At 39.0% G+C, this 22,145-nt stretch overlaps 1 protein-coding gene across 7 annotated transcripts in view; it reads right to left on the minus strand.

Moving 5' to 3' along the window:
* Nucleotides 1-3,263: 3,263 nt before the first annotated feature.
* The window catches only part of MYO1B (myosin IB), a 163,264-nt gene continuing 144,382 nt past the window's right edge, over nucleotides 3,264-22,145 (minus strand). For 3 of the 7 annotated variants that reach the window (XM_054566712.1, XM_054566714.1, XM_054566711.1), the window contains 8 exons: nucleotides 21,043-21,129; nucleotides 17,924-17,998; nucleotides 16,533-16,667; nucleotides 14,648-14,754; nucleotides 12,031-12,163; nucleotides 11,517-11,669; nucleotides 9,937-10,067; nucleotides 3,264-5,316 (listed from right to left, as the gene is read on the minus strand). In XM_054566712.1, the coding sequence (XP_054422687.1) occupies nucleotides 5,193-5,316; nucleotides 9,937-10,067; nucleotides 11,517-11,669; nucleotides 12,031-12,163; nucleotides 14,648-14,754; nucleotides 16,533-16,667; nucleotides 17,924-17,998; nucleotides 21,043-21,129 (945 nt within the window). In that variant the 3' untranslated portion in view covers nucleotides 3,264-5,192. The remainder of the gene's footprint in view (nucleotides 5,317-9,936; nucleotides 10,068-11,516; nucleotides 11,670-12,030; nucleotides 12,164-14,647; nucleotides 14,755-16,532; nucleotides 16,668-17,923; nucleotides 17,999-21,042; nucleotides 21,130-22,145) is intronic. The other 4 variants (XM_054566713.1, XM_054566715.1, XM_054566716.1 and 1 more) reach the window with 4 other exon arrangements.

The following is a 22,145-nucleotide window of genomic DNA, read 5'->3' on the forward strand; positions in this document are numbered from 1 at the left end:
AAGTGTCTCTTCTAAATGACTACGTCAACATTTTAAAAAGCTACAATAATTAACAGTTTAGTAATCACACAGATAAATAGTTTAATAGAACAGAATCTAGAAACAGTGCAGTGGGGCAAGTACCTTTTCAATAAAAGGTTCTGAGTCCACCAGATATCCATATGGAAAAAGTGGATTTTGACTTCCTACATCATTCCAAAAACAAAAAAAACAAAAAAAACCACCAAAATCAATTCCTGTGGACTAAAGAGCTAAAATAAAGCTTCTAAAAATATCTTCATAAGCTGGGTAAACAACTTCTGAAACAGGAAATACAAAGTACTAACCATTAGAAAGAATTGGTAAACTGAACTACAGGAAGAATGAGAAGGAAGAAAAGGAAAGTTGGGGTGAATATAGAATAAGAGAAATGATCTAGAGTAATCTTAAAAGTTCTCATCACAAAAAATTGTAATTATGTGAGGTGATGGATATTAACTACTTATTGTGGTAATCGTTTAATAATATACACATATATGACTGTTGTACACCTAAAACTAATACGTTATATGTCAATTGTATCTCAAAACTGGATCAAAAAAACATTTAAAAATAAGTTAAATGATAAAGTGGCTGGTTGATCTGTTTTCTTTATCTCAGTACCACAAGGCCTTTTGGTAAACAGGGTATTAAATTTTGTTCCCAGTTTCCTCCTTAACTGCTGAGAAGCTGAGACTATTTTCCTTAGCTACAAAGTTGACTTTTGTTGAATTCTATGAAACTGAGCAGAGAGGATCTGGCCATCTTGCCAGCAATAAAAAAAAGTTAATGAGGAAGAGGCTGTGGCTTATGCTACACTATAATGAACTCCAGATTCTGAAAATGATCTCTAAACCAAAGAGAGGGAGGCAAACAATTCCAAGATCTGGAGGAAACCAACTCAAAAACAATTAATTTTCTACTAAGTGGCTATTGGAATAGAAGCTGATGAGACCAGAAAGCAAGTGCCAGCCCGTCAAGGCCATAGCTTACCAAAAATCAGCTAACCAGAAGCTGGGAGCGAGAGAGCACATGAGGAGATGGTCAAAATGATCCGAAATTACCCCTCCAATGATAACATATTAACTCAACAGGAACTCTTTCAGTGGACAATGAAAACTCACAGCTGTTTTTCTCACCAGGAAAAGCAACACTGCTCTTGGTTCTCTTCTACCCTGCTTCACCTAACTGAATGTGAGCACTGCTGTATAACTGGAAAACAATGCCGAGCTTAAAAACAAAGGTGCTTACTACCATGACTTCTCGAAAAAATAATAGACACATTAAGAAATTTACTAACTACTTCCCTAGCAACATGCATCATTTTAGAGTGTTATTTGAGTATGTTAGAGCCTAACTGCCTTACCTACCAAAAAAAAAAAAAAAAGGCATATAAAAAGACCAAAGCACTGTTGTCCATTGTCAGACTGAATTTTAAACTGTTCTCTACTTAATCATAATTATACTCAATTACATGAACTCGAGAGTTCTCACTCAGCCTATTGATTCAAATGGCATGATAACAAAGACATCGATTTTCTTAGATTTCAGCCAGATCCTCAATATTGAGGATTGTGCCTGTGATTTTCAGAATTCATGGCCTGGTGCTTGGGGGTATCAGCAAAGGTATTTAAATTTGAGCTGAAGGTGTCAGTATTGGGTCCAAGATATCACTGAAACACAAAACTATAACCAGTCTTAGAGAGTAACTTTTCCATGTTCCTTTTTTGCCCAGTAGTAGGAGATGAAGTCAAAATCAAGAGTAACTGTGTGTACTGAAGAGCCACAAATATTTTAATTCTTCCTTGCAGGACAGTGACAGAAATTCAAAGATTAAGAAGTACAGGTTGCACACCTGCTAAAGTAGAGCAATGACACAGTTTATCAGTAACCTCTGGTCAGGCAGTGTGGGTGGGGGGGAAGCCAACAATGCCACGTGCAGCTCGAGAGGCTCGAGGCCAGTGGGTACCACACTTGGGGATGCATCAGAATCGCCTTCTAGAAGACTTGTTCAGACAGCTGGCTGTGTGTATCTGCAGAGAAATTCTGACGTTTTTCTTTTAAAGTGCCTATTCTCAAGCTCTACTCCAGAGATTCTGATTCTCCGGAAGCAGAGAAGAAATACAGGCTTAGGAATGTGCACAGTTTTTTGTTTTGTTAAAACAAGTTTTCTTTGTGATTTAGATCTAGGTTGCCTTGGTGACATTTGGGAAATGTTGCCCTTACAGGGGGTCGCCCGGCAGGTGAGGCTCTCTCCTCACTTCCGGCGAGGCCGAGTCACCACTGCTTTCCCCAATGGTGACCGCAAAGGCTTCCAGCTAAAACGTGATCGGCGTTCCTCTGAAGGACAGTCAACTCTAAACCGAGGACTGAAAACCAGGGTTTAATATTCCATCTCTAAGCCAAAAATCTCTTAAATAGTTGCTCTCAGCAATTACATGTTCCTTAACTGCTAGGTTAATAGGTTGCTCCCCGAGGAAAAAAAAGGAGGCATCACTACACACATTCAAAACACCAGGAATTCTCACTTCCAAATGCATTAAGGGTGCTCTCCCTCACTGGCTGGCTTAGTTCAGGGAGCTCTAAGGAGGCAGATTTCACCAGATAAGGAGGTTTTCTTGCCTAAAGTTCAGAAAACCTTTTCCACCGAGTCCAGTCATAACCCGCCTAGAATGAATTTCATGACCAGAAATTACTGAATACTTTAGTAATGCATGTATATGCAAAACATTCTCTTTTAAAACTACTGTATAAAGATACACATTATTGTAACTTCTATTATTGCTAATCATCACAATGCACAATCTGCAAATAAAGTATTTGGGAAATTTAAGGAGCAGACCCCTGGGACATCGGTCCTCTCCATCCTGGACTTAAACTTCCATTCAGGAACAACCCAACGATGACCACTGGAGACTGGATAAATACATTATAGGGCACCCACACAACAGAGCACTATGCCCCTGCAAAAAGAATGAAGACTGAAAAAGGCAAAGTAATGAACAATGCCTATAATTCATTAGCTTTGATCTACTAAACAGAAGAGAGAGAACAATCTCTATTTTTATTTCCTCATACAAACATATGCATAAAGTAATGCAAAAGCAACTAAAACCAATGGTTAACTTTTGGGGGGACACAAGAACTGACCAAATGGGTGACTGATGACATGGAGAGCTTAGGTATCTTTTTATAATTACTTGTATTTTGAACAATGTGAATGTTTTAAATATTTTTTAAAACTTTTTTTTTTTAAATGTGGCATCTAATGAAGAAAATAAATTAACTAACAAAATAAGATTCATAGATACAGAGAACAGACTAACAGGTGTCAGAGGGGGGTTGGGGGCTGGGTGCAAAAGGGGAAGAGATTAAGCAAAAACAACAAACAAACAAAAGCTCACTGACACAAGCAGCAGTATGGTAATTACCAGGGCGAGGGAGTGGGGGAAGGTACAAGTGGGTAAAGTGGGGTAAATGGTGACGGAAGGAGACTTGACTTGGGGTGGTGAACGCACAATACAATATACAGGTGACGTATTCTAGAACTGTACACCTGAAACATATAATTTTATTAACCAATGTCACCCCAATAAATTCAACAAAAATAAAATGAAATGTAAAGTATCTCTCAGGTCCAAATTTCTCCTCACCAATTTCAGGAATCATCGATCGACCACTGTACGTACATGTTGGGGAAGACTGAGGGGATGTAATTCTTTCTTCTACAGGCACCAATGAACACAAAGGCTTCTGAGAATTTCTTTATGGAAGCAATATTTTTAAGTACAAAAATGAAAAGAAAATCACCAGAAAATACTTTCAATGAATGTTTCTGGTTTATAAAAGAGAAATGAAATTCAATTACACAGAGAACATAAAATGTTTGGATTGTAAAGCCTTTCTGTGTGAAAATATATTGACACACAACATAGGAAAATACCTCTAAATACAAAAATACAGTTGTGATCCAGGAAATGGCACCAAATTAGAACAGTTTTATTGTTTATCATACCATTGTATATACATTATCCTCCCAAATAAGAAACAATCTGATTTCAAAGTTTAAAATGTGGCTTCCAAAATGAATCCTTATTGTAAATTTGAAACAAATGTTCCTGCAAATCAACACCATTTTGATCGCTGATTAAAATATGCAGCCTGTACCAATCACCTCTCTCATACAAAATGTATATTATAAATAAAATTTTCAAAAAAGGTCTTGGATGTTTATTGCACATCATATAGAATATTTGCCATTATCTGAAAGGCTTTCAGCCTTCCACTGTATTAGCTGTTTAAAATATTTACTCAAATTTGTGTGAAAACAACACTGCAGATATTAGCATATGCAGGATCATATATGATGCTTATCAGAAACAGAAAATATAATCTTACTGGACAGCTTCTGTCATTTTTTCTAAAATAAGAATGACTCTGTTTTCTAAGGAATCACAAGAGATCTAAACATGTTAAAAGTCCTATTTAAATGTCAACTTTCTCTTTTCAAATAGGAATCACATGTAGAGGCATTTTACCCAGTTGGGTATTTCTACTTCCGAGGCCCAGCCCTTCTGGAAGTACGTGTTGCTGAAGCCACGCTGCAGGATCCCTGGCCACGCTGTCAGTCATCAACAGGTACTGTTCTGGCCTCAACATTCTCAAACTCTCTTAGCCCCGCAAAGCCAGCACAAACCAGCCAGAATGCCATGGCCTTACAAACAATAAAAAAAAAAAAGAATTCCTAATAACTTTTCATACTATCTAGCACAGCGCCTAGCACAGAGTAGGCATTCAATAAATATCTGATGAGTGAATGCATGATCTTTTAAGACTGTTTTCGATACTTAGATGTATTAATGATTTATGAGTAATATGTGATTTAGGGTACACAGCTCTAACACGATGACTAAACAAAGAACAATACGGCAGGGCAGACACTGTTAGTTTCTGTCATCCTCTCTCAGGACTGTGCACAGAATGTGCACTTGAAGGGTTAAAACTATTCCAATAATAAAAATTGATTAGTCAAATATTTTTATTTTGCCAAGGGACCCTGATGGTATTAGCCTTTGACAATTCCCAAACATACGGTGAACCCCAAACAAAACCAAACCAAATTGCACTATTACAAAGAAACAAGTCCATGGAAGCAGAGAGGAGGGAGGCACCGGTTAAGGAACAGCGACTTCAAGGAGACGGTTGTTTTTTCGTTTGCACGTTGGGACACTCCCATTTTTCTGGTTGCCCTGAATAAACTTCACACATACTTTGTCCTGTCTGAATTGCACCAGGAACCTAGGAGAAGAGAACAAGACATATTAAAGTACACACAGAACAGCTGATGATTATATAACAACTAGCTCTTGTTTTTTAGTGGATACTGATCTTGACAAGTCCTCTCCCTTTCCATTAGCAATTCTATGCCTGGATTATATCATCAGGTGTTTAACTTACAGCAGTCATCATTTAGCTTTAAGTAATCTGAAGCTTATTAACTCCTCACATTCCTATCAGGTAAGAAGGGTTTAGAGTACTTGTTTCCGCATTTCAAATGGAAGACCCATATGCTATTTTTCCATTTTTCTCCATTTTTGCATGGCAAAAGATATAAACTGGCAAAGGGGTTCTATTAAATGATCAACACACTGAGAAAACGAAGAGTTTCAGAAGAAGAAACAGTCTGGCATGCCTACAAACTATGGTTTCTAAACTCTGGTTATTCACACATTTCCTACACAATTTGGGTCATATCTACACATTATGCTAATCGTTATTTCTAGCCTAAATGTGCATGCTAGAAAGTAGTGGTGTCCTACAAAATAATAATGATAGAATCACGAGTCTGATGTGCCACTTATATTTTTAATACCCATTCAAAATATACGTAAATGATGAAATTTTTCAAAATCCATCAGCATACACCGAAAGCCACTTCTTATCCCACCAGTGGTACATATAGCTCCCTGTGGGAAACAGTGTTCCAGCCAAATCTTCCCTCTCACAGGTTCATCAAGGGTCAAGTGCCTGTCCACACAATTATTTGTCACACCTTCCTACACAAACACACCACCAGCTGCCCCCGGGCTGGTTGCTGTGAGTGACACCAGATGTGTAACACAAGGTCCCTGCCCTCAAAATGGCATCGCTGGGGATGTTTGAGAGTGTCATGCTGAACCAGAACCCCACGGTTCCCGCCGCAAAGCCGGTGCTCTTTCCTCCCTGCCCTCAGAATCAGTATAATGTCACCACGTTTTCAGTATGTTTCTCAGGGAAGACTTTTCTGGTTTACTGGAATATAATTACATGAGTTGCTCTAACAACCATGTGACATCACACGCTCACTGGCATCCATGACAACGGCAAAGATGGAAACAGGTCTGCTCTGCACACAGGAGTCTCAGTTTCAAGGTTTAAGCAGCCCCCGTTTGGCAAATATCTACTGAGGTAAAATGTGACACATGAGCTTCTGATTCATCGGTTGTTTTAAAATGATAGTATTTCTTAGCTTTTACATGAATTGTTTTTTTTCCAACTTGAAAACACTGAAAAGAGCTATAGTTCCAAATTCATCTCTCTGAGATCTCTCTGGCATGTATACTTCTATCTATGTGTGGGAAAGAAAAAAAAAAATCTTTCATGCTTAACACAAATACACACACATTTAAAAAATCAAATATTTTTACATTTTAATTTTCAAGACCACCTGCAGTATAACAAATGTACAGGGAGTTCTTTTTCCCAATAATTTTAGCATGTAACTATCTCCATGTTCATAATCTATGATCATGATTCATAGAAATAACGATATTTTGTAGAAATACTACACCTCTTATTTAAGTTTAAGAACTGGGAAGTTTAAGACCTGGGACTTACAGAGCAGTTGAGTCAATGAATTCAAAGCTCGCTCTAAGTATGCATTTTAAAACCCTTCAAAGGGGTAAGGAGGACTTTGACACTGCTCCTGAAAACTGACATCCAGTTTTCCATAATGACTACGGACACTGGGTTTGTCGGAATACCGACTTCTGCTTCTGAACAGGCTGCACGGAGGAAGGTCTGGTCACTGAATCACATGCTGTTTATAGCGCTTAGAATGTATAGCCAGCAATAAAATGAAGCAATGCCATTTAGGGCTGGGAACTATACATCACAAGTACCCTTGCCCATGACTCTGTAAAATTTTGTTTAAATTTAAAATGCTTTCCAAAACAATTACACACTCCCTGCTTAAGAGGGCCCACAGGTTATGAAACAGAGGCTCCACAGGAGCTGTGCTCTGCCGCGTGGCGTCTGCACTGCCTAAGCAAGCGGCCATGGCTGCTATGACTGTTTGCATCAGCTGTTTTATTTTTATGAGACCAGCCAATAATTAGAAATTGGAGAAGGAACGGTGTTATGGGCTGGTTTATAATGCTACTCCATGTTGTTTTCTTCATGTGGCCACAGTGCATATCTTTCCTCAGATAAGCATGTTTACTACATGCTTACACATCCAGAACATCGTACCATCTCTGGGACAAGGCAGGGTCCCTGGCGCCCAGAGGCAAACCATCCCCTTCACCGTTCCGCGACCGTGTACCTCAAACACAAGCTGGGAGAGCCACTGGAGGGGTTCTGTGGCTGATTCCCTTTGAGAAACATGCTCTCCCCTGAAGGCCCTCAGGAGGGCTGCGGTCCAAAAGATGGTAAATGTGCACCAGAGAACACTTTCTTCATTATTAACATCTTGCAAAGGCAGTGTTCTTAGAATACCAGTTTGGGAAATGCTTAAAAGCAGCAATCCTTTGGGGCCCGGTTGCTGGTGTGATCTGCTCTGTAAATACGGCCTAGTTAACCCAGCCAGCCGCCCGAGGGCTGCTTCACCCCTACACAGAGGAGCTTCTGCATCTGGGACACAGACAATCTTCCGCAATGGTGGGATTTAGCAGTCCTACCAAAACAGAGGCCCAGCAGCCCAAGTTATGAAAAATTTCAGCTAAAGGGAGTTTAAAGCTCTAACAGGCTCTATCAAGTTAAAAACTATAATTAACTAGAACCCAATTAGCTATTATCTTTTTTCCTAATAGTCTTTGTTTTATGAGAAAGGACTCAATAACAGAAAAGTCCAAACTGTAATTTCCAATGCAGAGTACACATAAGGCATTAATCTCCCACTCAATCTAAATACCATTCTTAGTGTAGTTGGAGAATAGACAATGAACTAAGGTTCTGTACATCCTGATACATCAAGGAGAGTATGTTGACTCACAATGGGGTAGGAATGGGTATAAATTTAGAAAGACTTTGAGAAAGAGTTAAAATAGAATAGGATGGCAAAATCTTAATTAGACAATAAAATCATTTCCTGAACAATCTAGTTATGCAAATCTTTACTATAAATGCAACAAGAGGCCCACTCTGAGACACATCATTATTAAAAGGCCGAAGAGTAAAGATAAACAGAGAGTCTTAAAAGCAAAAGAAGTTGGTTACCAGATGGGAGGGGACAGGGAAGAACGGGTGAGGAGGTGAGGGGATTGAGAAGTACAAATAGGTAGTTACAGAATAGCCTTGGGGATGTAAAGTACAGCATAGGGAATGGAGTAGCCAAAGAACTTATACTCATGACCCAGGAACATGAACAATCGTGGGGGGATGTCCTGAGGAAGTGGGGGGTGCTGGGTAGAAAGAGGCAAAGGGGGAAAAATCAGGACAACTTTAATAGCATAATCAATAAATATAATTTTTAAAAAAGTACTTAAGCAAATAGTAAACAATCTGCTGAAAAGTAATTAAGTGTCAAACAACATGATAACTCAAATTCATTCGGACGGTCTCATACTGATAGACTGAACGAACCGGGGAGGCGGGGGGGGGGGGACACACGCTCCAGCCTGCATGCAAATAATGCCTCTGTCATCAGAGCCCTCATGTGAAGGAGACAATGCAAATTTCCAATCTACGCAGTCTTAACACTACTAAACCCTTGTCAACGTGGAATGCTTGTTCTGTAGCACTATGTATCAATGTGGGAAAATAAAGGCATCTCAAATACAGCCCCTCCCCAGTCACCCCAAACCCCTCTTTTCTCAGTGTCAACTATTGCAGTAAATGGTATCACCATCTGGGCTCAGGCCCCAAACCTCGCACCCAGTCTGTTAATAAGGTCTCTTCTTTTCCTTCAGACTACGTTCGGAACCTGACTATTTCTCACCAGCTCCCATCCACAGCCTCGCCTAATCCACATCATCCTTACTGTAGACCACTTGGAAAAGCTCCTATTTTCTCTGCTTCCACTCTTGCCTCCCCATTGCAACCAAAGCGATCTTTGAAAACGATTCCATCAGATCGTGCCACGCCCTTGCTCAAAACCTATCGCTGCTTTCCCTTATCTTCAGTAAAGTCTCAACTCCTTACCTCAGCTACCAAACTCCACTCAGCCGGCCCCTGCCCCTCCCAGGGTCTTTTTCAACCATTTGACTTTGTCAAAGTTGACTCCTGTCTCAGGGCCTTTGCACCTGCTGTCTCCCTGCCCCAGAAGGCATCACCCCAGACTGTTGCCTGGCTTGCTCCCCTGATTCCAGTCTCAACACAAATGTCACTAAAAAGAGGCCTTCCTGACCTCTGCATCAAAAATAACGCCCTCTGACCCTCGGCCTATGTTCCCCCCTCCATAAGCACCTGCCACCAACGAAAGTCATGTCACCTATTATTCTGTTTGTGTGTACTTTTCTCCTCCACTAGGATGTCAGGTACAGACATACTAGGAAGGCAGACCCTTGGTCATTCACTGCCCATCCATCATCTAGAACAAAGGAAAGACACATACTCAGGACTTAATAAGCTGTGGTTGTATAAATGAATGAGACCAGATGATTCAACTAAAACAACAAAGCTGAAAGTTAAAAGGTATATTCAAGTAATTCATGAACATACTCATCGGAAATTTCAATGTTGAGCTTCTGTTTGGTTTGGCTGAGAGTCGTCCGATAGAGCTTGGTGGCCATTTCAATCAGGTGCTCACTGCTGAAGAGAAAGTCTCCTTTACTGGCTGCTTCCGAGCCCTGCTAGAACAAGTCAAGAGTCAGACTATCACAAGTAACGACAGCTCAAGAGGCACATGTTTACTGGATTGGCTGAAAAAGTATTTACAGTCTCTTTATAACATCAACTACTGGAGACCATTCTTCCATAATAAACAGTAATTACAAAAGCAGTATTTCTTCCCACTTGCTCAGAGCACTTTAATAAGGTTACCTAAGCTCCTTGTTACCCAACATTATTCAATGGACCAGAGCACCGTCAGCATCACCTGGGAGCTTGTTAGAAAAGCAGGCTTGCAGGCCCTGCTGCAGGCGAACTCCCAGCCAGGTCCCTGGGTGATCTGGGTACGGATTCAGGCTCGACAAGCACTGACCAAACCCGCAACCGATCCTGACAGAGCTGCTTAAAGAACTCCTTGGTGATTTGGTTGAAAAAATAAGAACAATAACAATTCCAACACATATTTCAGGCAGTGGCTCTCAAACTCAGCTGCACAAGGGACTCATCTAGAGAGCTTTGGAAGAACAGGATGCTCCTACCCCATCCCGAGAAACTGATTTGGTTGCACTGGGGATATGGCCTGAGCATTAGCATTATTTTAATATGTAATCAAGATTCAGAATCACTGTCTTAGGATTTGACTTGCTCCCTTTAGGTTAAGATTCACAGTTGAGAAAACAGGCTGAACTAAGCTTATGGGATTTTCTTAAATTTACAATCAGCTAGGTAAAGACACTATTTGCTAGACACATATCCCTAAATATGATTACTATTTGCTGACATGTCTATTCAGTAACTGTTTACTAGGTGACAAGCACTATGTGAAACACTTTACATTTAATCCTTAAAATAACCCTATGAAATAGGTACTATTATTCTCCTCATTTTAAAGAGGAGAAAAATAAGTTAGGCACATGAAGAGTTAAACAGTTTAGCCAAGGTCACTATGAAGTTAGTGAGACCAACTCCAGAGATTCAAGTCAGAAGGTCCTGGGTAAGTTAAAAGCGCAGAACATAAAAAATATGTTTTAATTATTAGGCAGTTGACTGTAGTTGCCTTCTGTAATTAAAAAGCCCAATATTAAAGATGATGAAGACAGTTAGCATGGTAAGATAACCAAGACTAAGTTGGTATACAGATGAAACAACAGGAGGAAGCATAGTTTAAAACATCTTCATATTCCTATGCATTTATTCTCAAAATAATATATATCACAGTGGGTGCAACTACTGAAATCCAGTGAAATTATAACTCAAGGGAACAAGTCAGTAAGCAGTTAATTTTATTCAATTATTGAAAAGCCACTGAGATTTTACATAGGTGGGAATATAGACAAAATTTTCAAATCGTAAGAAAAACATATCATCTTTAAGTAATAAGATTATTCATCTTTGGAAAATTTTAAATTGATGGCTGAGAGATTGGACAAATGCAGAAACCTTTCAGTCAATTCAAGAGTTGAATCTTTTACCTCTTTGAGGTGGATGGCGAAGAAGCCATCATTCTGTGAGCTCATTGAGACTTTGGTCACATCCACCAGGGGAACCTCTGACTTGATTTGTCCAGACTTTTGATCAGCAAGAAGGAGATTATTATTTGTTAAGAGGAAAATCCGGGATGTACTCTAAAACAAAACAAAACAAAATAAGGATGTAAAACCAATGATCAAAAATACTCTCTACAGTCCATGAGTTTAAAGCATTAGTTATCAGCAGAAGTGCACATTTTATTCCAATATCCTTCAGTATGCAAGGATAAACTACCTATATAAACCGAGAACATATTAAACATGTCATATATTTTAATTCATAAATATTTCATAAAACGAGTAGAATTTCTCCTAACCTTAAAGGTAGGGAGAAATAACTCCCTTCATGGTAATTCTGGTGAGAATGTGAAATACAAGTTTTAATAACCATAAAATTAAAGATAACCATCCCAACTGATAAATACTTCTTATGAGTCTCCAGGGTTAGCAGTTTTACCTTTCCATTTGCACGGTTAATTTTGTTAACAACTTCAGCAATGATAATCTTTTCTTCAATGGCATCTTTGAGTTTCTTATACTTGGGGTTCTTATTGATTTCCAGGTAAGCCCCTTGGAATGGCTGGCCAACACTAAAGAAACAAAAATCCATCACATTAGTAAAGGTTTCACATAATGGTACTATTGGCAAAAGATAAATCAGTTGATTCAAAGACTGTCTGACAGTTTCATAAAAAGTAAATTTATTTTATATATTTTATACATTATATTTGCATCTGTCCTAAATATAAGTTGAAAATAGAACCTTAAACCTATTTCAAATATATTTTTGATGTGATCATGGCATGTGGTAAGCAGGACTTCGGTAAAAATCTTCACATGGAACAATCAAAACAGAAATCGCGTCAACGAATGACAGCCGAGACCCAAGGGCAGGGTCTCACATGAAGAAAAAGGCAATTCCTTCTAATCTATAAATATAAAGTTAATAGCTGCTCACAAAGGATTTATTAATGCCTTAAACAATATGTAGCGATGGAACAAAGAGCACAAACCATTACCATCACCTGACCCAAAGAAAAATTTCATTTCCTTGCATAAAGTAAGAAAATCAATAAGACTGGAAAAGGCAACCACTTTAGGAGAAAACTGCAGAACACAATATTATGTAATTCCGGCTCTAAAGAGGCAATACCTGAAAGAAAAGTTGGGCCTCTCCTCCTAAGATGTGCTCCCAAGTGGACATAAGTGGCCGAGTAAACATTTAGAATCACAGCAGTTTTCTTTCAAACTTCTTACAAGAGGCATAATCGAGAGCATAGCACTAAGATACCAATTTCCCTAAAGATTGGGTGGGGCGGGGGCAGGGGCACGCTCAGTCAGCTTCTTCGCTCACACACACACAAAACAGAAACACAGAAACAAAACAAAAAACCCTGCAGCTTCATTTTGAGTTGGAACGTTCTAGCAATCTGCAAATACAACTTTAAAAGCTTGTGTTGTGGGTGGAGGGTGGAGGAAGAAAAATCCCTGTAGGTGGCCAGAGTTTCTCAGCTCCCAGGCCTGAAAAGGCCGCCGGCCAGCCGGCCAGCCAGAGCTGGGCTTCACACCACGGTGGGAGGGTGAATTACTGCGCCCGGGCTGCTGCAGGGTGAGCGTGGCACCGGCCCTGGAAACTGATAAACCCCCCACCGAAACACTTGGCTTGGGGTTAACATTTTTTGTTGTTGTTCATATTCAAATGCGTTTTTAATAATAGAAAGTGCTAAGAGCCTTTGAATTGATTTCTTCAAAAATGCAGTTTTCTCCCACCAGTGTCTTGAACAGTCATCCACAGGGAATGTCAGTTAAGAAGGTTACTCTACATGTTAAAAATATATAAAGAAAAAGCTGAATAAAATTAGTGTCTAGAGAAAGCACATAGGCAAATTTCCTGTCTGAATATGCTGTGTATAACAGGCACTTTGGACGACTTTGGATTTAGACAGTATGCTTGACTTAGGAGAGTATATACCTCTTCAAGCACCCACATCAGCTGACCAAGGAAGCTGGATCATTTAAAATATTTAAACCAAATGAGTCTGGCAACTTACGTTCTTTTAATCCTTTAAAAGGAAAAGCTTTCAAATGTGTGTTGAAGACAGAGAATATAAATGTACCATATGTAATAACATGTGAATATACTTAGCATATAATGCATTTTTATTTCTAGGCCATTCTTTGGGAGAAACTAAAAGCTGTTATAGATTTGGCCTGAAATTGTACAATCTACTTTTTTTTATCATTACCAGATGAAAAAGGGATAAGAATTGAGGAATGATGAACTTGGAAGATGTAAGAATATTTGGACAGTCTTTACCAAGGACTTAACTTGGCAAGCTTGTAATTAGTATTCCTTCTTCTACTGAATATTTGGTGTTCACGATAAAGGAACTGAACTTGCAGCACAGGCCACTGAAGTCACACCCAATGAGTTAGCAGACCAAAGGCCACCACAGACCAGTGCTCAAGCACAACTAGAAAAGTGATATATACGCTGGCTCACTCTTCATTTATCTGAAAAATAAGATTCTGACCCAGCTTATTAAATAAAGCAGGAAGATTGGAATGGTGATTACAGTATATGGCCAACAGAAATTGGGCTAGTCTTGGAAAACTAACAGGAATTTACAATGTAAATTTATCTTAAGTTGGTTGGGTGTTACTCCACAAAGTGAAAGGTTACTGGTTCAATTCCCAGCCTGGGCACATGCCTGGTTTGAGAGTTTGGTCCTGGTGAGGGAGCATAGGAGAGGCAACCAATCAATGCATCTCTCATACATTGATGTTTCTCTCCTTTTCTTTCTCCCTCCCTTCCCCCTCTCAAAAAATAAATAAATAAAACCTTTTTTTTAAAGGTGACTTCTAATTATTTAGGGAAGTGTTGGAGCTAAAGCCAATGGAATAAGCCAACGAAGTATTTACGGTATTAATAAGCCATTGCTCCAAAGTATTTATGGTATTTAGATCCAGCTGCTCATAAAATAATTCATAAAATTAAAAATCTTTCAAGTATTACTGAAATCAAACTTTACTAGAAAATACTGACTTTTATGAATAAAGCAAAGCCATAATACCTAGATGGATATAAAGCCTTCTTGTCTTTGAAGAGTTCACTGGCTTCTAGTTTCTCTTCATAAATAAGTTTCTTCTGGTCTGTGAATTGATCCCTGTATTTTTTACACTGTGAGATATGAAAGAAAGAATAAAAAGACATCACTTATATAAATAAACCTTTACTCATTCTTATATATAATAAGACAATTTAATAGCAGCAAGAGTAAGTGTGTATGACATATTCATATGAAAGGCCCAAAGTGTTTGTTCTTTGTTGGTTTTATTGCGTATAGGGTCCTGCTGGCACGGGCCTCCCCGGAGCACGATCTCCGGCCCTCTGAGGTCAGCCCCGGGCGTCCATCGGTCCTGAGGCCGTGACATCCTTTACAGAATCACGGGAAGAAAAAACATCAGACAGCACAAACCAGTACACACATCTACCACATTTACACACACACATCCAGTCAGTTGACTCAAAAGTACTCATCCTTTCTATACGTCATGTACCCTCTTCTTTTCCATTCTATTTCATTTACATGTATGTAATAGCCTATTAAATTGATTTCATAACTCACAAATACACTATGACATATTGTTTGATAAACACTGTTGCAAATCCCCCACTATCACTTTCCAATGTGGACATGAGCCCTGAGAAATCTCTTCACCCGGATTGTAAGATTTTATGGAAAGGAGATAGGGCTGGTGGGAGGAGCAGGGCCAGGGTTTTTTCGATGAACTCCCAGGGATTCTGTTGCAGGTGTGGCTGAGAACCACCCGCATAACTGTGTAACGGAAGCTTAGCACTGCGGCCCACACAGCCCCCTCCATCTCCACACCTGCTCAAGGGAGAGGAGGGCGCGAGTCGGAGCCGGGGGAGAGCAGGGCAGAGCGGACTCCCGCCACGAGCAGCCCCCGGTGTTATTTCTGAACGGCTTCCTATGCCACACTCAAACACTGAACGTTGACATGCTGGTGAATCTCTCCAAACCGAGTAACTAAGTTAGGAACCGGAACACAGAATACAGTTTCATATGTTGTGCTGGTATCAATCATTATACTAATCGGTGATGAGGTCACTATTTCTATGTGATTCTAGTAAGGAACAACCTACATCACTGCACAGGAGTTTCCCAGAAGATGTATCCATCAAGCATTCACTTATTAAATACAGGCCTTCGATCTAATGATCTTATTATATCTGATACCTGTACATATTTAATTTAAGATTCCATTTATCAACTAAGTTATTGAAATAAAGTCAACATCTATACAAGTGCCCCACATACACCACACTGGGAAACACCTAAACTGCATGTTATATTCTCATATTCAAGTAGGTGAGCCAAAATATAAGGCAACATCAAACAGATTTTCAGCTTCCCTTTACTTCAGATAGAGGGAAAATTTTAAACTCTTTATGTCTTTGAGGGGACTTTAAAATTCCAGTCCATCAATTTATTTGTTCACATGTGTGCCTGTGTTCAAGAAATCTTATAAAAGTAAACTCACATATTGATAATTTACAGGACTTAACTACATCGTGTAAAGCTGTTCAAATTTTATTATTTCTATCTCCTACAGTATCATTCCTTCAGATAGGATGAAAAAAACAAACAAAATCTGAACTACTTGAAAGCAAGTGGTATCTGAAAAGGAAAGACGACACAGCCACGCACACCCCTTTCCAACCATGAATGAGAGGAAACCAGGGGACACCTGGCTGCTCTGGGATTTCTCACAGGAAGCTGAGTACGGTACGTGACTCAAAAATACCCAAGTCCTCAAATCATTCTCCTCCAGGCTAGAGCTACAATGTGGTAAAACCTCGCTTCTATTTAACACTTCTCAAACATTCAGAATACATGATAAGTCTCCAAAAAATGTAACAAGATATTTTTTTACCCTCCACAAGTGGAAAATCCTTTTTAGCTCCTTATGAGTAGAATCCAAAAATAGGTAAGGTCTTGATGGCCAATTCTTGTCTATTGGTGATAAGGACGGCATCTTATTTTTCATTTCTAAGAAGTATTTTTGCACCTGCATTGGGTTTGACAGAAAATACCAGATGAGTAAAATATCAGAGAAGTCATTGTTTTCCATTAACCAAAGCGGTGTTTAGCGGGATTTAGCAAGTTTTAGTCCATAAGACTTTGTCCCCAACTCCTCCAGAAAGTCTCTATTCCACTCTTTATACTGGTTATGGGAATCTGAGCTCTACCAAATGGCTAAGACGAAAGAAAAACACTAACACTAATACTAATATTAATACGAATTCTAATACCAGCTAACACTACAGAGCTGTACTAGTCATATGTGGCTATTTATATTTAAATGTTAAGTAATTAAAATTCAGTAAAATAAAAAATCCATTTCATCAGTCACATGTATTTCAAGTGCTCAAGAGCCCTGTGTGGTGAGTGGCTTTTCTGAGGCACTGCAAAGACATAAAACATTTTCCCCATTCCACAAAGTCCTATTGGACTTGCTCTGCAGTACTTAATGTGGGCGGGCCCTGGGAGGGCTTTATAGCACTATTGTACTTTAATCCTTACAACAACTCCATGAGCTTAGTGCTATTATTCCCATTGCACAGACAGTGAAATGAGGCTCACAGGAATTAAGGGACTCGCTCAAGTCACAAATCTAAGTGGCAGAGCGAGCCGACTCCAGAGTGTGCACTATTCAGCACTACAGATACTTCTCTGAAAGGCACAGGGGGCTTTCAGAATCCCTCTGGCAGGCCAGCACAGCCTTGCTCTCCTTCGCCCCTCGACCCACTCACTCATTTGTCAATCTCGCCCTGAAGCAGCTCATGGCAGTTCAGCAGGGCAAGACCTTAGTATTCCCCAGAATCCCATGTTGAAACCCTAACCCCCAATGGGATCGCATCAGGAGATGGGACTTTTGGGATGCAATGAAGTTTCGATGAAGTCACAAGAGTGGAGCGCCCATGAATAATAAGAAAATAATATTTTCTTAATATTACCCCTATTAAGAAAAGACAGGCAAAAGTTGCCTCATGGTCCCCCAGAGTATGTTCTCTCTGTCAAATAAAAACATTTTATTAAAAAAAAAAAAAAAAGGAACATTTTATTAATTATATATGGGCCACAAATAACTCTTTCTGAGACAGTTCTGCCTGAATGAGGGGAGATGATAAAAAAAAAGTCACAATCTCTCAAGGTCACAGTTATGGTTTAATTGTTGCCAAACAAGTCACACGTTGTTGAGTTGGAGCTGTTCACTAGTTAATCCAATAACGATAATGAGCCACATGTACAATGTAAACTTACAATTCTCTGAATGGTAAACTCATAAATTTTCTTTCCAGCATTGGCTCTGAAGAATTTCCTGTACTCCCTACGGACCTTTAAAAAGAAGCAGAACACAAGGGTTAACGTGAGGCCTGCACACGCCCACGAGACGACACACCTCTATTAAAAATGAAAACAGGTGGGACACGTGAACTTCTAAGTGCCTTTCTGGATGTAGTAAAACGACTGAACCATACTGAGACTGTGGATTTTAAGTCAAAGAATAAGACATTAAGAGATGCAACGCGATAATACCAGAATGTTTTGATATTTTAAATCCTTTTAACTAGTTTTTCAGAAACCTGATGATTTGGTGAGAAACACTCTAGGGCGTAGCTGCACACTTGTCACAGATCAAAATATACTTCAGAAAAAATTATATAAGGCAATTTTCACTTAAAAGGCCTGAAGGACTACATTGCAGTTTCCAAAAACCTTGCATATGAGGATGAAACTTCAGTACTGCACACTGAGAACTGAATGTTACTAAAATAAGATTTAATTAGAAGAGCTGAACTACCATTGTCTTCCATCTAATTGCATTGATTTTCCTCTCACCCCTACTCCTACCAATCTTGCTACTGAATACTGTCACTGTGCTTAAGACATCATGTTATAGCTTTAGTTTACCTGTTCCTTCCCTGCCACACTGTTGTATTTACATTGTATACGAATGTCTAAAATAACAGCAAGAATGCTGAATGCGTAAGTGATAGTTAAATTTGGAAATTGAGGGGAAAATGCTTAAAATATTCCTTATCATCCAACTATAAATGGGAAAGTTAGAATTTAGCAAAATACTAGCCTACCTGAATAACTCAGACATTATATACCCTTTTCTTTTGTCTTCAGTTTTCTGGGTTTAACTGCAAATATTTAAAATACTCCTACACCAGGGGTGGTAAACTAGCAACCTACTAACCAAATTCAGTTTGTAGGAAAACGGTTTACGTGCATATTTTAAATTAAAAACTTCACACAGGAATTCAGATTACAAGTCTCGCTCAAAATTTTCTAAGATCTAGCAACAGCCCACATGTGAAGGACCGAGGAGACCACAATAGCTATTGCTGCCATCAGAAGAGAAAGGCAAGCCCCAAACTGCATGAGGCCCGTTGTTCTCACCCACCTTCCATCTGCTGCTTCTCTCATCCACATGGGCAGCCTGGTCCCTCTGGACATTTGAACACCAGATCGATTCTCTACACCCTCCTGCTATTGAGGTTTAAGCATTTTCCCATACACCACACAGGCAGTTCCTCCTTTTATTCATATTCTTTGTTACTGATTATCACTTCTCTTTTAGCCATAGAATTGTTAGGTTCATAACCATTTCAAATCTCAAACTTACAAGGTGAGAAGGGACAAAGACAAGAAAAATGGCACCTATTAATTGGCTCATGAAATTATTATAGCACAGGAAAGCAGAGAATTTAAAGTTAGAGCCAAGTTTCATGAAAACACGTCCTTAGAAATATACTAGACGTCACTGTAACTGAGTTTACTGCAACATGCTTTTTGGTATTCACAGGACAGGCCCTTTCTCCTGGAATAACAGCTACCTATGGAAGAAGCCTGGTGACAATGTGCTGACATATATAATAGGTTCTACTCGTGGGTCCCCGGAATCCTAAAAGGGTCCAGTGGCCTTTGGAATAAATTCCACAAGAATCAAGTCATTTAAATGCTCTTGGACTTCAAAGAAGCTTAACTGTTTAATAATAGTAACATTAAAATAGTTCTGTTGGAAACTGAAAAAAAAAAAGACAGTTATGTCCAGTTAGCTCAGTTAACTTCATCTAAAACAGCATTTACCTACAAACTGCTTTTGGTTTATAGGTTGCTAGCACATATTCCTAATATGAAAGTATTTTTGAAATCATATGCAGTTAGTTAAATCCAGAAAACTGAAGAGAAATATGATGTTGCTGGTAGAAATCAATAGACAGTAAAAATCCTCCCTAATGTTGTTTGTTCCTTTCCTTATGAAAATTAGAATGCAAATTAGAACATGTGAATAAAATGGGAAAAATATCCTTAGTTTGGTTTTTTAAGAAGTAGCTATAGAATTTGTTCAGAATTCTTGAAATAGCACATCTTAAATTCATATTTAAGTTACTTCTTATTTACTTTAAAAATTACTAGATACTCAGTATAATCAAAAGGTTAATTTACCAAAAGTTCATATGCTAAACTTTCAGGGAAAGAATACAGCTTATTCAAAGCAGAGTTTATGGATACTGCTAATGCTGTTCCTAACCAAGGTCAATGGTTTCTGGATGATATTCATGTACTTAGAAAAAGATGAATTGTGATCATATTAAAATAAAATATCTAAGAGGAATAGCATCCAAAAGGAACCTATTTATCCCCAAAAGACAGTATGGATTGCTCCCTGCAGTGATGAGTTGTTGAATATTAGGAAGACAAAATCCTGTGTCTAAACGTTCTCTCAAGTTTTCCAGAACTCAGTCCTATTTACTTATGTGCGTCCTTGCCTAAAGTAGTAAGCACCACTCTGAAATAAATAAGAAGCCATTTGAATGTACAGTTCTTTTCAACCAGAATGATCAATTGTTGGTCTTATTCATCAAAATCTTTTCATATTTAAGGCAAATTCTTTGGTTTCTAGGCTGAACGATTAGAATGATGGTCACTTTAAAGAAAGCGCCATTCCAGGAACCACCATTAGAGCAGAATAGGTCGATAAAGGGAGACAAAGCCTGATATCCCTAGCTGGTCACTGCAGATGGTGCGTCAGCTTTTAGCTCAGCTATTGTAATTCTGTCTCATGAATTTAAAAAAAAAATTCATCCTCCTAAAAAGAACATAAAACAGAACTTGAATAACAAAGTGTCTTGAATAAAATATGCTACACTGCTATTACTTTAAACCTATTATTTAAAGAAATATACACAATAAAACCAGAACATATTAGTGTACAGGTTTGTTTTCAAAAAGAAACAATATTAGGCGAGATGCCATTGTCAAAGACTGTGCAGATCATCAGCAAGCAAAACCAACCATTTCCTCAGGGTTAGTAAGTGCTAGGCTTTATTGAGTTCACCCTGGACAGAAAGGAGGGATTGAGGAAGTACCTTCAGTCCAAGCCAGTAAGCCCAAATGACAGCAACTGCATGCTTACGCCTAGCCTCCTCCTTCAAGCGTTTCAACTCCCTTCGAGCCTAGAATGTTTTAGATGGTGAATAAAGGAGACAGCCCAAGGCAGACAGCACAATGACCAGAAAAAGACACCCCACCACATAGACAAGCCAATTTATGAATAAGGATTTCAGAACTATAGAGGTGCATTGCACAATCATTTAAACCCAAAGAATCAGTGGCAGGCTGGTGTAGTCCCTTGTATTTTTAGTGCGTACAGACTCTGTTCCCGAGGAGGGCAATCTGTGTCAACGCTCTTCTGCCCCCTTCCTCCCATTCTTTGCCTTTACCCACTCTGTTCTCCCTCCCTCCTCAAAACCTTGGAACTACGAGTGGCTCCTAATAATTCCAGCAGACTTCCCTTTGCTGCCAGCGCATGGGGGAATAAAAAGGAATGAATCCCTGAGTTCATTCATTCGGACGTACAAAAAGATATCTCTTGTGAACAGCCATTTCAAAAACTGGAAAGAATATAGGTTATTTCTCTGGAGTTCAAACAAAAACACAAAAGTCAAAATTCTTTCCAGTTAGAAAACTGGAAGTAGCATGTATCAAAATTCAATTATTAGCAAAGGCCCCAAACGGGGAAATATACTGAAGCAAAATAAAAAGTGAAACAACTTGTAGGTTTCAAAATTAATCTTAGGGAGAGATTCATCGGAGGCATGTTATTTTAAAAGACAGGAATAATCAGGTATTGATTTTCCATTACCATGTAGTACAGCCTGGAAATGAGCTCACCAGTGCATAAATCCCAGAGTTAACTGTCTAAGTGTCCCCTTACACCCCCCACCCACCTCTGCTGGGACACTGTCCCCATCTGCTAAAGGGACTAGTTTCTTCTTCACTGATTTTCTTGGGAAAAGGCAAATGAACCACTCTGGTGAGGTTTTGGCGAATTAATATCTTTATGCAGACAAATGTTATCTTTTCTCATTTTTCTCACAAGATGGGCTTGTAATGCTGACAAGGTAGACTCAAAAACACAAGACTGTGTTGATAAGTGTTTATAACTGGAATACACATTTTTAGCCAGGAT

Source organism: Pteronotus mesoamericanus, unplaced genomic scaffold (assembly GCF_021234165.1).
Source record: "Pteronotus mesoamericanus isolate MK-2021 breed Mesoamerican mustached bat unplaced genomic scaffold, CSHL_Meso_final contig_179, whole genome shotgun sequence".
NCBI lineage: Eukaryota > Metazoa > Chordata > Mammalia > Chiroptera > Mormoopidae > Pteronotus > Pteronotus mesoamericanus.